Source organism: Plectropomus leopardus, chromosome 18 (genome assembly GCF_026936395.1).
Source record: "Plectropomus leopardus strain MGB_pleo_1.0 chromosome 18, ASM2693639v1, whole genome shotgun sequence".
Taxonomy (NCBI): Eukaryota; Metazoa; Chordata; class Actinopteri; order Perciformes; family Serranidae; genus Plectropomus; species Plectropomus leopardus.
In genome coordinates, this window is record NC_142193.1 from 4,845,309 (window position 1) to 4,859,766 (window position 14,458).

Genomic DNA, 14,458 nt, shown 5'->3' on the forward strand with positions numbered 1-14,458 from the left:
GAAAAAGGTCACACATAATCAAATATGTATGTGTATCCAAGTTAACGCTAAAAATCAAAGTAGTGCCTGCAATGGGGCAGGTACACGATACTGAGTACTAGCTCCTCTGATTTTTGCAGCATAAGTACATCTTTCATCTTATTGCGTGAGCGAATGCAGCCTCCTCTCTAAACACCCACGTAGCTGTGTTTCACTGGGGTGCCTGTGGCTCAGTTGGTAGAGCAGGTGCCCCATGTACAGAGGCTGTGTCCTCGCTGCAGTGGCTGTGGGTTCGTGTCTGGCTTCGGCCCTTTGCTGCATGTCATCCCCTCTCTCTCTCCCCCTTTCACACTATATCTGTCCTACCAAATAAAGACATTGAAAAAGCCCAAAAAATGTATCTAAAAAAAACAACAAAAAAACAACAACAGCACTAAAAATGCTGTTGTGAAATCATGGAGTGCATTTTAATTTTAATTTTAATTTTAATTTTAATTTTAAATAGATCTCAATTAAGTTTGATTGTTGTGGATTTACCATTAGAGATTAGGCCAAATGTGGTGGTGGTTTAGTTATCAGTGCAGGTTAAAAATGAGGCATATTTCACCTGCTGCCTCACTCAGTTCTCAGTCTGACAGTGTAAACAGCAGGTATGTTTTTTATCAGCTGCTGTTTCAAACTGGAACCAGCATGCAGGCAAATCTTTATTGGGCGTCGCCATGGTTACCTGGCTCCCTTTGATGTTAATGTCATAGTAAATGAACCCTGATTTAAAGGCTGTTTTAAAGTGAAGGAAAAACTCTGACTGAGTGCAGGTTTATAGAGGGAGTTTTATTGGAGGGTCAGTTTCTGTGTGTGTACTTGTACTATGTTTGCTTTGGCCTTGATTGTGTCGACTGTGATTGTCATCTTTTAAAGAGTAATTAGTAACTAACTGCAGTAACAATATCAATTAGTAATTTACTGAACAGTTTTTATGAGGGGGCCATGGGAAGAAGCAGTCATGTCAGTAGATGTAATCATTTCCAAAAATTTACAACATGTTGTTATCTAACGGAATATTCTGCTTTAATCCATGTTTGATAGCGTTTAGCCTTTCAAAAACAACTTTTTCAATGCCATAACTTAGCCGTTGTAAGAAGTGAGGCGACATCCATATTTCCCATCATACCTAGACCTGGACTGAGTAGTTTTTAGTTTGCATATTAAGTTTTCTGTTTCATGCTCCAAAACACAAATGTCACTTTTTGTCAGTATTTGTAATGTATCTGTTTAAAACAGGCTGGTTTTTGCTGGCTATTGTCATCTTTGTGATAGTTTATAGTGTCACCATTAGTGAGTTGGCACTTTAATTGAAATTAAACTTTAATTGCCACAAAATGCTTTACACTGATATGTCTCTGGCTGAATAAATGGAATCTCAATCAAGCTCAGAAACTGCCTTAATGGAGTGAAATATTTGACAGATATAGTGGCTGCAGAAATACACTATAAATAGTAATTGTTTAATAACTTTCATAAAAAATATCCTAACAACCCATTCTTCTCATCCTCTTCCAACTATATTAACCATTAACCACTATATCAACCAGTCAATTTGACCAATCTTCTTTTGCAGAGATGATGGTGGGAAAAAAGCTGAAAAATGCGACCAGATGCAGTAGAGCATCCTGGAACATACTTTTTGGTATTTGGCATTTGATGTACTATGATTTGGGACATACTAAATATCTTTCTGACATACTAAATTATTATGGTATTATGGGTATTTGAACACACAGTAAGTTAGTTCTGTTTAAGGTTACAAGAGACACAAGCACTTCCTGAAAGACTGCTCATTCATTTCTTTTTTTTTTTCAAAAATAAATCAAAAATATGTTTGACGATACACATTCATTTGGATAAATAAAATGTACAAACATTTTTTTTAAATAAAAAAAAACAATTGTGGATATGAATCAAACATAGCAAAGACAAACTGCAGAGGATAAAAGGGGAAAAAAAGTAGTTCATAGGCTGATTATTAATAATGAATCCCTGTGCAATCATGCCATTGCTAAACTACTGTACAACACCTATCCATAACAGCAAGGTGAACTAGTAAACCAACAGTTGTACAATATTGAGGCATGTTGGCCATTTAGGTGTACAGACATTCTTTTATAGCCACAGTGGATCCTATTTTTTTTTTTTTTTTTCAGTCAAGACATTCAGACACAACGTCCACTTCAGACATAGGCTTAAGTGCAGAGGGTGAGGCTAATAGGCATGCCTCAACAGCTTCAGATTTAATAGCCATAGGCAAGCTCAAACAAGACAAGACCCCAAAATATTCAGTGAATTATCTCAAGTGCAACTCAGTTTTGTACAAAGGGTCCCTCCTCTATTTCTCTTTCATCTGAGGGGTCCTTGGCCTGAAAAATGTTGAAGAGCCCTGCTCGACCCTTTAATATCGACAGAAACACAAGAAACTCATACTGAGAGGCTGTAGTGAGGATACATTGTATGTGGTGAACGGGCCAAATAAGTCAGCAATGCTAAGAACTAAGCACAACTAGGCTTCTACAGCAAGGTCGAGTTATATCCATACACATAGAAAGATTGCTTGAAACAAAACAAAATCTGAACAAAAAATATATGCCTTAGCTGCAACCGGTTGTCCATAAAAAGATTTGCGTGCTTACGGTAAATACGATATTTCCAAGGAGCATATGAAAGCAGCATACTCCTCTACCTCCATGCGAGTTCATGTCGCATGTGCCCGCCGACTACGGCCTTCATCCATGAGCCTGAGGTGCCCCTGGATTTTATACCCAGATTTTTAATATCCAAATCAGTTTAGAGCACTGTTAAATGCTCCATTTGCAAACGCACAACTGAGGAGAAGCCTGGGATGTCCTCCTTCCACAGAAACCTGTCATATTTTCACCTAGAAAAGTAAATGAAATGCTTTTGTTAGGTTGCTAGCCAATAGTAATGTTAGCTTTTGAAGAGCCCGGTTTAGAGCGGGAAGAAAAAATCATGGTTACTTAATATGAAGAGTGGCGTGCATACTAAGTGGCCATATGCCCTCAAGGTTGGATATTTTTAGAATATTGTTTCGGTGTTACAAGTTAATATGCTGTGTGGGCTCACTGTTGTGGTTTTTGTATTTTTTCAAATATAGCATGTTGTTAACAAGTTATCTCATCTCAGGCTGCCCTCTTCCAGAAGGACTGTGGGTAAGAAAAGCAAGGGGACAATATCCTCTGTTTCTCTGTTACTTCAATGTCCGCCTCATTTGTAGGACCGACCATTCAGCAAGGTGATGCCTCACTTCACATCTCTCATATCACTCCACCGTCTAAACCAAGCTTTACCTTAAAGGAAAGGTGCACCACATTACGTAGTTCCTATCATATTATTGTTATTAGGGCTGAAACGATTCCTCGAATAATTCGAATAACTCGATTACAAAAAATGATCGAGGAATTTTCTCTGCCTCGAGGAATCGTTTAATTTTGCCAGCTCAAAGCATGGTATTTCGCCCGGACTACTTTTAATGCGGCACAACGCGCTGACGTCACGCACGTAAAGGAATTAAAAAGAGGCGGCGGATATGTTTGGTTTTAACCATGGATGAAGAGGTAACGACAAAGAAGGCGACGAAAGCGAAAGGCACAAAGAAAAGGCAGAAAATGTCAAAAGTGTGGGAGCATTTCAAGCTGGACACCAAGGCGAACACTGCTGCGTGTATTCACTGTAAGACAGCGCTTGCATACCACAACAGTACGTCTTCAATGCTGCAGCATCTCCACCGAAGGCCCCCTGTTTACTCTGAGAGCGGAGGACTGTCACCCGAGACAAGGCAAAATGAAGTTAACGTAGCGCTAATTAATGAGATTAACTTTACTGTACCTTGCTAACATAACGTTAGCCCTGCGGAGGGCTAGGTTTCTATTAATTATGACTACTGTCGATGCGTGGCTAACGTGCCTTTCATGCAGGCTTTATTTAATCTGTAAAAACACAGCGCTGTAGAGTGATGAGGGTGGAAAATAAAAACATAATAAAGCTAACTGGGTAGTTAAAAAAGGAAACCAATGGTTCATTGTTAGGTGAAATGTCTTATTGTCTCATGTATATTTATAATTGCTCTTTAACTAAACAAAAATATGTTTTATCCGATTACTCGATTAATCGATGGAATTTTCAGTAGAATACTCGATTACTAAAATATTTGATAGCTGCAGCCCTAATTGTTATCATACCAAAACAAGGTACCATAGAACCACTATTTGGGGAATCAATATGCGTTTTACATTTTGGCAAGTATCTCATTAACTGTGAAGCATATCAAAACAATAACTTGGAAAACTAGTTCCTCATGAGCAAGTGACCAACATATTTAATAATATCAAATAGTTCCTCCCTGTGGCCAATAGTAAAACACCACCGTACTACTTAATTACTGCCTTGTTTCTTGAAAATAATATTTTATGGTATCTTATTCAGCAGTGCTATATAGACAGGAATGCTTAACAAGTCTGTAGAATTTGATACGATTAAACCTTTAGGGGTCACTAAAAGATCTGAAAAATTGCTGTTGGAGCAGCAGCTTGCAGTTGGGAGCAGTAGGCGCTAACCAATTCCAGCTCTCACATGCATTTTTTTCAGAAAATACAAATGTTCTAATTAAATTGTTACCTAACACCTCCAAAATATTCAAATGTTGTTCTCTTAATAAAATAATTATTTCCAAAATATCCACCAACACTCATTACACATTTTGTTTTTGGAGACACATCTAGATTTTTGTTGTCGTTTTAATTTTCAGTTTCTGGTGACCAGTAGAGAAATTCTAACTTAAGACACTTTAAACAAAAGACTCAAAAGAGGGCATTTTATTTTGAAGCACTTCAGCAGACTTTTATTTTTGTGTTTATTTCTGTGAAGGCGTATCCTGCTGGAGCTCACTCGACCTGACTGATGGTCTCAGTGGTGGAGCTCACCACCTGCCCATCCACCATCTCCTCTACGATGGTGATGATCTTTGTGGTTTTGCTTGAGGTGCCAGTGGCTGAATCGCTGCAGGAGAGAGACAAGACAGCAATGTTAGGATTTTTTTCAGAATTAGGAGAAAAGATGTTCTTTTGATAATGCATTTAAGATACAGGCACAGACAAAATCAGGGCTAGTTATCCTATTTTCACATTTTCTTCACAAATCTTTTCTATACATTCACACATTTCTTTTAATTTTGCGAACAAAAATGACCCTTATTTGATCCTATAATGATGGGACACTTAACCTCTCAGCTGGAAACCTGTAATAATATATAAAAATAAATAATTTGACTGTACTTTTGTCACCTTCATTTGATGTTTCAGGAGAGGTGAGAAAATAAGTTTGGACATGCCAAACTTGTCAGCTCACTGTCAGTTAAAACCAAAATTGAATATTTTGTCTACAGTTATACATGAACTGAACAGTGTTCTCAGTATAAATTTTGTAGTCCTGTCTTTAGGTTATCCTTCATTTCTGGCTTCTTGAGAACATTTCTGACCTGTTTTTAATTTCTGAGCTTGTTGTCAGATGCAACATCTACTTGCATAACATTTATGCTCCAGGTTTATTTTGGAAATAACAATTTAAGTCTCTCACCCATCGCCGTCACCATCGCCGTCTCCGCCGCTGCCGCCACCGCCACCACTGGTACTAATGCTACCGCTAGCACTAAAGCTGCTGCTGCTGAAGCTGCTGCTGCTCCCACCACCGCCACCGCCCTCTCCGTCCAGCAGCCTCCTGTACTCGGCAATCTCCATCTCCAGTCTGGTCTTGATGTCAAGCAGCATCTGGTACTCCTGGCCCTGTCTTTCCAGGTCGGCTCTCAGCTGCACCAGCTGCTCCTCCAGACTGTTGATCTGCATCTGGTAACCCGACAGCTGCATGGCATAGCGGTTCTGAGTTTCAGCCAGAGTGCCCTCCAACGCCGCTTTCTGTAGGAGGGAGAAGAAGGAGCTTGTTCAGTTTGTTTATTTCCTCACAAAGAGACAGTAGATGTAAAAAAGGAGAAATGATAAGATGTTCACCATGCTAAGCTGGGACTGCAGCTCAATCTCCAGGGCCTGCAGTGTTCTCTTGAGGTCTGTGATCTCTGTTTTGGACGTCTGGATGGTTTGTGTGTCAGCAGCAACTTCTTGATTCAGTGCTTCTGCCTGAAGAGAGGACACAAATCACAGTATGGTCATTACAGACTGCATATTTAGTTATCCGAAGGTATCAAGTAACTCACTACATTGTCATCGGTTTGATCTTCCTCTTTTACTATTTTCTCCTCTACATTTATGTGACAGTTGTAGAGACACTGTGAAGTCTGTGTGATCAGACTGGGAGTCTTCAGCCGTGCTAGCAGCCCTGTGAGGCTGTGCTGAGACACAGCACTGCTTTAAGCTGAATGCTAACATCAAAATGCGAACTTGTTCATAAAAATGTAACATACTCATGTTTAGCAGGTATAATGTAAAGCATGTTCACCATGTTAGCATGCTAACATTAGTTCATTAGCATTAAACATAAAACACAGCTGAGGCTGATGGGAAAGTCATCAGTATTGGATATTGAAATGACCTGATGATGGTGTCAGATGAAAACTCAGAGTAAAGTTATTGTAGTTCATCCTGAGGGGAACACGAACGATGAACCACATGTAATTAAAATCCATCCAGTAGTTTTTGGGACATTTCAGTCTGGAGCAAAATGGTGAATCAGTGGGCTAGCTTTGGCTAAAAATCATGTCCTTACCTTTTGATTGAACCAAGCCTCCAGTTCTTTTTTGTTTTTGGCGGCAAGTTGTTCATAGTCTTCTCTGGCCTCCTCCATGATCTGAGCGAGGTCCACGCCTTGAGAGGCGTCCACTTCCACGTTCACCTGGCCACTCATCTGATCTTTCATTGCCAACAGCTCCTGCAGACGACAAGGAGACAAATGAAAACCAGAAGAGTTTAGTGACTCATATTTGAATGCAAACCTGTTCTGTTTAAAAAGCATTGACTCATTTTTCACTCCAGCATGTGATCCGCTTAAAAAGATCGAAGATCCCACTGACCTCCTCGTGGTTCTTCTTGAGGAAGATCAGCTCTTCCTTCAGACCCTCGATCTGCATCTCCAGGTCGCTGCGGCCCATAGTCAGCTCGTCCAGGACCCTCCTCAGTCCAGCAATGTCAGACTCCACTGACATACGCATGGCCAGCTCATTCTCATACCTGCACACAGAAATGTGTTTTTCCATAAAATTCATGCAAACAAAGAGGCTGCTTCCCTCTCTCCTTCTTCCACCTCTTTTTCATTCGCCTCCTCTGCCATACTGCGAGCTTCTTCCAGATTGTTTCATCTCGCATAGGGGCAGCAATGACTGCTTCATTTATTGCCCGTGTCAACACTCAAAGCTATGGGCCAATCGTCATTGTTGGCCTACGAACGCTACCTCAGGCCCAAGCACAAGCTATTCTGCATGCTCAAAAAAAAAAAAAAAAGCTATGAGTGCTCTTTGCTGATTTCAATTGTATGTAAAGCGTCTACTTGATTAGTTATAGCCTTGTTTCCTTGATATCTTATTTAGTAGTGAGCCTAAATTTATCGTGCTGGTTCCTCTCCACCCAATTTGCATCTAGCTCCTCCTACTGGTTCTTCCAAAAAGCCTTGGAAGGCCAGGGAGGTTTGCCTGGTATGGTCGTTTTGAGGTTTTTTGTTCTTTTCTTTTTGCTGCTGCTGCTGCTCTCCCTGCCTTAAGCCTTCCTTGTATGCACAGGAAAGGCAGGAATGTGTGCTGTTCCTGTTTGCCGCATTCCACATAAGCACGTGGCAGGGCAGGGGGACCCCAGAACAGGTCCATACGGCCAAATGTCAATAACTGCATAAAGCTAAATCTAAAAGCTGCCAAGGAGTGTTTTTCTTGGTCCTGACTGAATCATGCATTTGCGAACTCATCCTATACCTAAAGCCTATTATTCCAAATTTTGTTAGGATAATCAACAGACATTGTTGATCTAACGTTATCAAGGAAATTTCTATACTTCAGTTCATTTGAAGTTAATCATTTTCAAACAACAAAGTTATTTTTTACATAAAACAATCAAACAAGACTTCAGCTATTGCAACTTAGCTTGGGGCGCATCTGCGTATTCTTTGTCTAAGCCTTGCTAAGCAGTCCTGGGCAATTCTGCCACTAGAGGGTGCAACAAATGCAAGAAGTTTGTATCTCATAAGCAGTAACAGGGATTAGAACAAAATTTGGTTTCCACCTGCGAGAGTCATGAAATGGTTGATGCATAATATTTGGTAATGATTGTCCACAGTGGGTGAGACTTATCATAATAAATCTACATTTTTAGACATTTCATATTTTAAACTTAAAAAAATCATAATAAATCAACAACTACCATTCACTGAATTGTGATAGGTTTGCTTCACTGCAACCTGTCACTCTAGTCCATCACTATATTTTTAAGAATAGGCAAAATAAATTGACAACTATATTTTCACAGGTCTACCTGTGCCTTGCTACCTTTGCTACCAAAATTGAGACAAGTATTCTTTAGATACTAGATATCCTATGTTTCAAAGAGTTTTCAGATTGGTTTAATTGAAAGCCCTAAGTGATAATCAATATCTTGTTGCAACCCCTAACCCATGTACACATTTTCTGTTTCATCTAATTATTAAACAAATGTCACCAAATTATTTGACAGAACACCAAAAACCATCCATTTGGAGTGTGATTTTTTTTTCATGATTCTATCCCCAGTAGTGAAAATCGCTGTGATTTTTTTAATTTTGAGACCTCTCCCTGTCTGCCTTCTTTTTCTGAGGCTGTTTTGGCTCGCCGGCCTTGGAGCCTTTGGGCGGGGTTGGAGAGGATGATGGAAAGCTTCATGCACCTGGTTAGATGTCCTGTGTCTGACCATCTATTGTGAACTCTTATTTTTCACATATGCTCTTATTTTAAATCTTGAATATACAATTACAAATATACAATATAGTGAACCAAAGTGAAAATTTTATGCAATTCATATTTCATCCAAACAAAAGCTATTATGACATATGACAATGTTAGCTGATTTCTTAGTTTATCGATAAAGTAGATAAAGTCTTGTACTGTGAAAATGACAAGTTGAAACTGCACTTGCGCCCTCCTGTAGATGGTATCAAAATTAGCATTTTCCTGGATAACTTTTGACATTTTTCACACAGCAGGATTATTTCTGTATAAATTAGTAGAAACAAGATGCATTCCAGCTCTCACAGGAAAAAAAAACCAAAAAACAATACAACTGTAGTCATGTGAGACATGTCTTCACAGAAGGCCAGAAACAACATCTAATGTTTCTGAAAGTAGATTTATGTACATCAAAAAGTATCAGCTTACAGTGATGATGACCATGAATAATTTCAATGACAAGAGTTTTGCTTCCTCTCAATTAAAAAAGGAATAAGCATTAAAATGCTTGCAATCAGTATGGACCCTGATAAATGTTGCTTAAGGCTTTAATTAATAAATGAATTCACCTACTTGACCCTGAAGTCATCAGCAGCCAGCTTGGCATTGTCAAGGGAGAGGTAGATGCCACCGTTGAGTTTGGTAGCTTCCTGAATCTGGGAGTTAAAAAAAAAAAAAAAGAAAAAGATTGAAATACTGTTAGCTTTTTATGTTCATCCAACAATTTTACTGACTCTTTTAAGTTCTCCTTCTACAAAGACTGACAAGAAACCTAACTCATTCAGAGATGTCATAAAAAAAATGTGCAATACCAATTAGACTTTAGGTTAAAGTGCTGAAATTCATAGTGTTGTCAAGTGTTATTATGAACTTTTACATCCGTGTAAAACATCTCTTGTCTGCATACTTTACATGGACCTCATGCAGCAACATTCTCCTACATTTCTCTTGTGTTATTGTTATTATTTTCTAGTAAGAGAAAATATAAGAGAAGTCAACTCCGGATGCACCAAACACTCTTAAACACCCAAATCTGCTCTGACCCAGTTGTGTTTAGTGATGAATACCACTTGATCATAAATCACAAAGTAAAACTATGCATGGAAAAAGGTTTAAATAAATGTGATGAATTAAAATAAAAGCATCATGTCCTCAAACACACAGTATACATGAGAGGCTGGAACCATGAAAAAAAAAATTTCTTGCATTAAAAGTGACTTACAGGAAAGAAAAAGTTGCCAATTAATTAATCTAAATAATTGACTAATTGTGTCAACTACACTTATTTATTGCCATACCTTTGATATATGTGAAAAAAAATTAATTTGTGAAGTAGTGGAAGTGGAAAGTGGCATGAGATTAAGATAATCAAGTGATGTAACCTCAGATTTGTACTTAAGTACAGTACTTGAGTAAATTTACTTTGTTGCATTCAGCTCTTGTCAGCAGAGGGACACATAGCAACTGCAATTACAATAATGTAACTCATGTTGGACAACAATTTGTGGAATGTGCGAGCTGTTTTTCTCTTATCTTGGTACAAGTGCGCATGACCACTTGTATATATTTCTCTTATGTATGAGATAAAAGAGAAAAAATAATAAAACATTGGTTGAATCCCAAAAATCAATGGGTATGAAAAAATAATAGCAAATCCTGGATATGAGCAAAATTAAGAGAAAATGAGTTTGTATATCATTGCTTGAATGAAGCCCACTGAGAGAAAATGCCAGCTGTCACATAGTCCTCTCAGAAAAAAAAGTCTTGTCTTCATCATTAAAACATCATCTTCTTCATTAAAACAGATTTATGATTAAGTTTCAGCACAAGTTTTTTCACAAGGTTTAAATAAAAAATAAAAATTCCACAAATGAGTCCAATATCAGCAGCGAAATAATACTAGAAGAGGCTACAAACTTTAAAGCTGGTATTGACAGATATGCACAGTAAACTGTTTTCATAAAGGCTATCATTGTTACCAAAGTGCTGGCAGTTTTGGTGCTGTAACTCCTTATTGCATGATAACTGTTTGGTGACGGTGATGACACGTAGACCATTAACCTGAACCTTCCTTTTGTTGCTGGATGGTCACATTACTAAATGTCACAGGTGAGCTTACCTTTCCCTGCAGTTCTGCAATGATTTTGAAGAAGTGGCTGTAGTCTCTGGCAGAGGGGGAGGCCTTTTTCTCCAAGAATTCCCTGATCATCCTCTCCAGCTCGGCATTGGCCGCCTCCAGCTTGCGGACCTTCTCCAGGTAGGCAGCCAGGCGGTCGTTCAGGTTCTGCATGGTGGCCTTCTCGTTGGCAGAGATGTCAATGCAGCCACCGCCACCAGCGGCGAAGGCAGACCCGCCGCCACCACCAGCACCGAATCCATACCCTCCTGCACCTCCTGAGCTACCGAAGCTGAAGCCATAGCTACCTCCACTACCTCGGCCACCACCGCTGCTGCCAAACAGGGTGGCACCAGAGGACATTCTTACTGCTTGAGACACACCAGGCAGGCTGCGTGCATAACTTGTACCACCTTTACTGACTCCACTACTTCTAAACGACATGCTACTACTAGCGTTGTTGGCAAACATTTTGTGTGGTGATGATGGTAAAGTAGTCTATCTGCTTCAGCTGAAAAGGAGAAAGTGAAGAGCTCAGAGAGTGTGTGACTTTTTATAATGTATGCAGAGTTTCTGAGAAGGAGGAGGGGGCCGATGAGCAAAGAATGGCAAGATCAAACCAACCCCCAGAGACACCTGCCTTAGTTTGACTCAAAATAATTGTCCCTGGGTGTGCCTGAGAAATGTGGAATCCACCCATCACCTGAATGCTCACCTAATGATTTTCATGCAGAGGCATCGTCAAGCAACATTTAACATCAAAAGAATTAAGAGATCAGAAATAATTAGGCACTGCCAGGCAAGTTCAGAGATGGATAACATATAGCGTTAATAATCACTCCCAGAATGAAAAACAACATTCAATAGATCGGCAGCTATGAAAGAGAAACCTTCCACTGAATGACCTTGATCGTTCTTAATAGTTTTTGTAAGTGCTAGGTTGAGTAACTCTTGGCAGCAGGTTATCGTGTAATGAAGCAGGAGCCACAGGGCTTAAAGGATAAACTGCTTTTTAAGTTTTATTCAGCGGCCTGATCTGATGCAAACAGAGCTGTCAATAACAAAACCCAATAATATTCTGTACATTCCAAGACAAAGTTAAAACTCAGTACAAACAAGAGTCCACCTTGCATGGAGGATTTCTGAAAACCACAAAGCTTAAGAGATTATTAAAATAATAGGTGCTGTCAGGTGTTTTAAATCATTACCAAATCCATTCTAGAAGCTGAAATCATCTTTTTACAATCGTGGCCAAGGAGATGCAGCTTTGTTAGATAAAGATGTTTGGTGACATTAGGTGACATAAACTGCCGAGCTGTCCTCTTATACCTTGTCCCTCCCAAGTGCATACTAGAATGGTCTCCTACAACACTGAACAGGACCATGAGACAGGCTGGCTAAATAAAAACATGCAGACTGCAACAATGGCAGCAATGATGATTGGCTAATGGTTAGTGTAACTGCCAGGCAATCAATCATGGTTATGTAAAGAGAACATATATTCTTATGAAAGTTACCAGTAAGCCAAAAAGTTCAAATGCTACATATAAAATTACCTGGATGGTGTGCACTGCTTCTGCTCTGTGTGGCCAAGAGAGGAGGCATATTAAAGACTATGGCTGGCCGAGCCAGCTACTTGGTGTATTGCTCCGCTTACCTGAATAGGGATAAAATGATTTAATCAGTGGTAGACAGTAAGGAAGTCAGTCATTGTCCTAGTAAGGGTCGTGGGGGGGCTGGAGCCAATCCCAGCTGTCATCGGGTGGAAGGCGGGGTACACCCTGGATAGGCCGCCAGACTATCGCAGGGCCGACACATATAGACAAACAACCATACACGCTCACAGCCACACCTAAGGGCAATTTAGAGTCACCAATCAACCTGAGCTGCATGTCTTTGGACTGTGGGAGGAAGCTGGAGACCCAGGAGAGGACCCACGCAGACACGGGGAGAACATGCAAACTCCACACAGAAGGGCCCCCGCCCCGCCCTTAAGGAAGTAGATTTACCTAAGTACATCTTTAGTGGGCACTGATATGTTGGATAATAAGGTACTCTGTTGCAGCTGACTACATTTCTAGTCCCAAAAAAATAAATAGAGACTGGGTCTGTTGAAGGTGGTATTGCTGTTTGGGCTGTGATAGCCAGCCTACCTAGCTTAGTTAGCTCAGTTCAGCCTCCTGGGGGATAGCCATGTGTTAGCTTAGCTTAGCTTTGTATCTGTGGTAGCCTGTGGTATCTGTCTGTAGGTTGTGATAGCCATGTGATAACTAGCCTAGCTAGCATGGCTAGCGTAGCTTAGCCTTAGCCTTGTATCTGTGATAGCCATGTTTTAGTGTAGCTAAGCCTTGTATCTGTGATAGCCAGGTGGTGCTGCCACTACCTGGAGCTCGCATAAGGAGCAGTGAGGGCTGGCACTAGGGGAGTGGCTTTGGGACGCTAGAGTTCACTGCCTAGTCTCCTGGAGGTGTTGTGGGACCAACTAGGTGAAACACTGATGAAAGGAGGTTCCCACCTGATGACCCCTAAGATGTGTTAGTCTTCACTGCTCTCTGACTCTCTCCGACCTCTCTCTGGCATTCATATTTAAGTCATAATGCTGATCAGTGACCCTAGGATCCTCATTGAGTGCTTATCCTTTTCTGGAGCACAAGTCTCTTGTGTTATAGTTGAATCCCATATGTCATCTATGAAATAAATGCCTATATATACTGTATATCCTAGTATGTGAAAGAAAGCAAAATAATTCCCTGACCCAAAGATGGCAGACTACCATTCACTGGGCAAAGCGGCAAACTCATCACTGTAGACCAATTTGAAGTGGACATCATACTGACGTCACTGCAATTGCTCGTGCACCATGGTGGCAGAAAACTAGCGGGAAGTGCCGGGAGCAATAGTGGAGGATCCCACAGCGTAAGTCTCAAGCAACGTTAGTAACATATAATGTGCTGCACAACTCATCAGCTGTCAGACTGACAGGTAGAGTGCTCTTATTTAAGAACAGTTTCAAAATCTTACAAGACAGCGAAAAGTCTTGTAGCTCAATAAAAGGCTCACATAGGCGGCTACACAGGAAGACTTTAATCGCTTATGTAAACTGTTTAACAGCCAATTGTTGGTCGCCTAGTAGGCCTATTATTACTGAAGCAGATCACCATTTAATATTCCTTTATCATCTAATTCATACAGGTATCAGTGTTATAATTATTTAGGGTATTTATTTACTTGTATTATTATCTGCACAATAAAACACCACACAGCCTCTTTGTGTAAGAATATGTGTTGGTGATGCACAGGTAGACCCGCACGTCTCCCCCGCAGGACCCGTGGCTCAGCTGATTTAGATGAGTTTATTAGAAAATATTGCAGGTTTCGGGCGGGTG

General features: G+C 40.2%; 1 protein-coding gene across 1 annotated transcript; it reads right to left on the reverse strand.

The window, feature by feature from the left end:
* Positions 1-4,860: 4,860 nt before the first annotated feature.
* Positions 4,861-11,590, reverse strand: LOC121964172 (keratin, type I cytoskeletal 13-like). The gene is made up of 7 exons (XM_088091286.1): positions 11,076-11,590; positions 9,530-9,612; positions 7,067-7,223; positions 6,763-6,924; positions 6,051-6,176; positions 5,623-5,957; positions 4,861-5,046 (listed from the first exon to the last, which is right to left on the reverse strand). Exons 1-7 carry the CDS (start codon positions 11,541-11,543, stop codon positions 4,932-4,934), a joined length of 1,446 nt encoding a protein of 481 aa, XP_087947412.1. The 5' UTR covers positions 11,544-11,590; the 3' UTR covers positions 4,861-4,931.
* Positions 11,591-14,458: the final 2,868 nt, after the last annotated feature.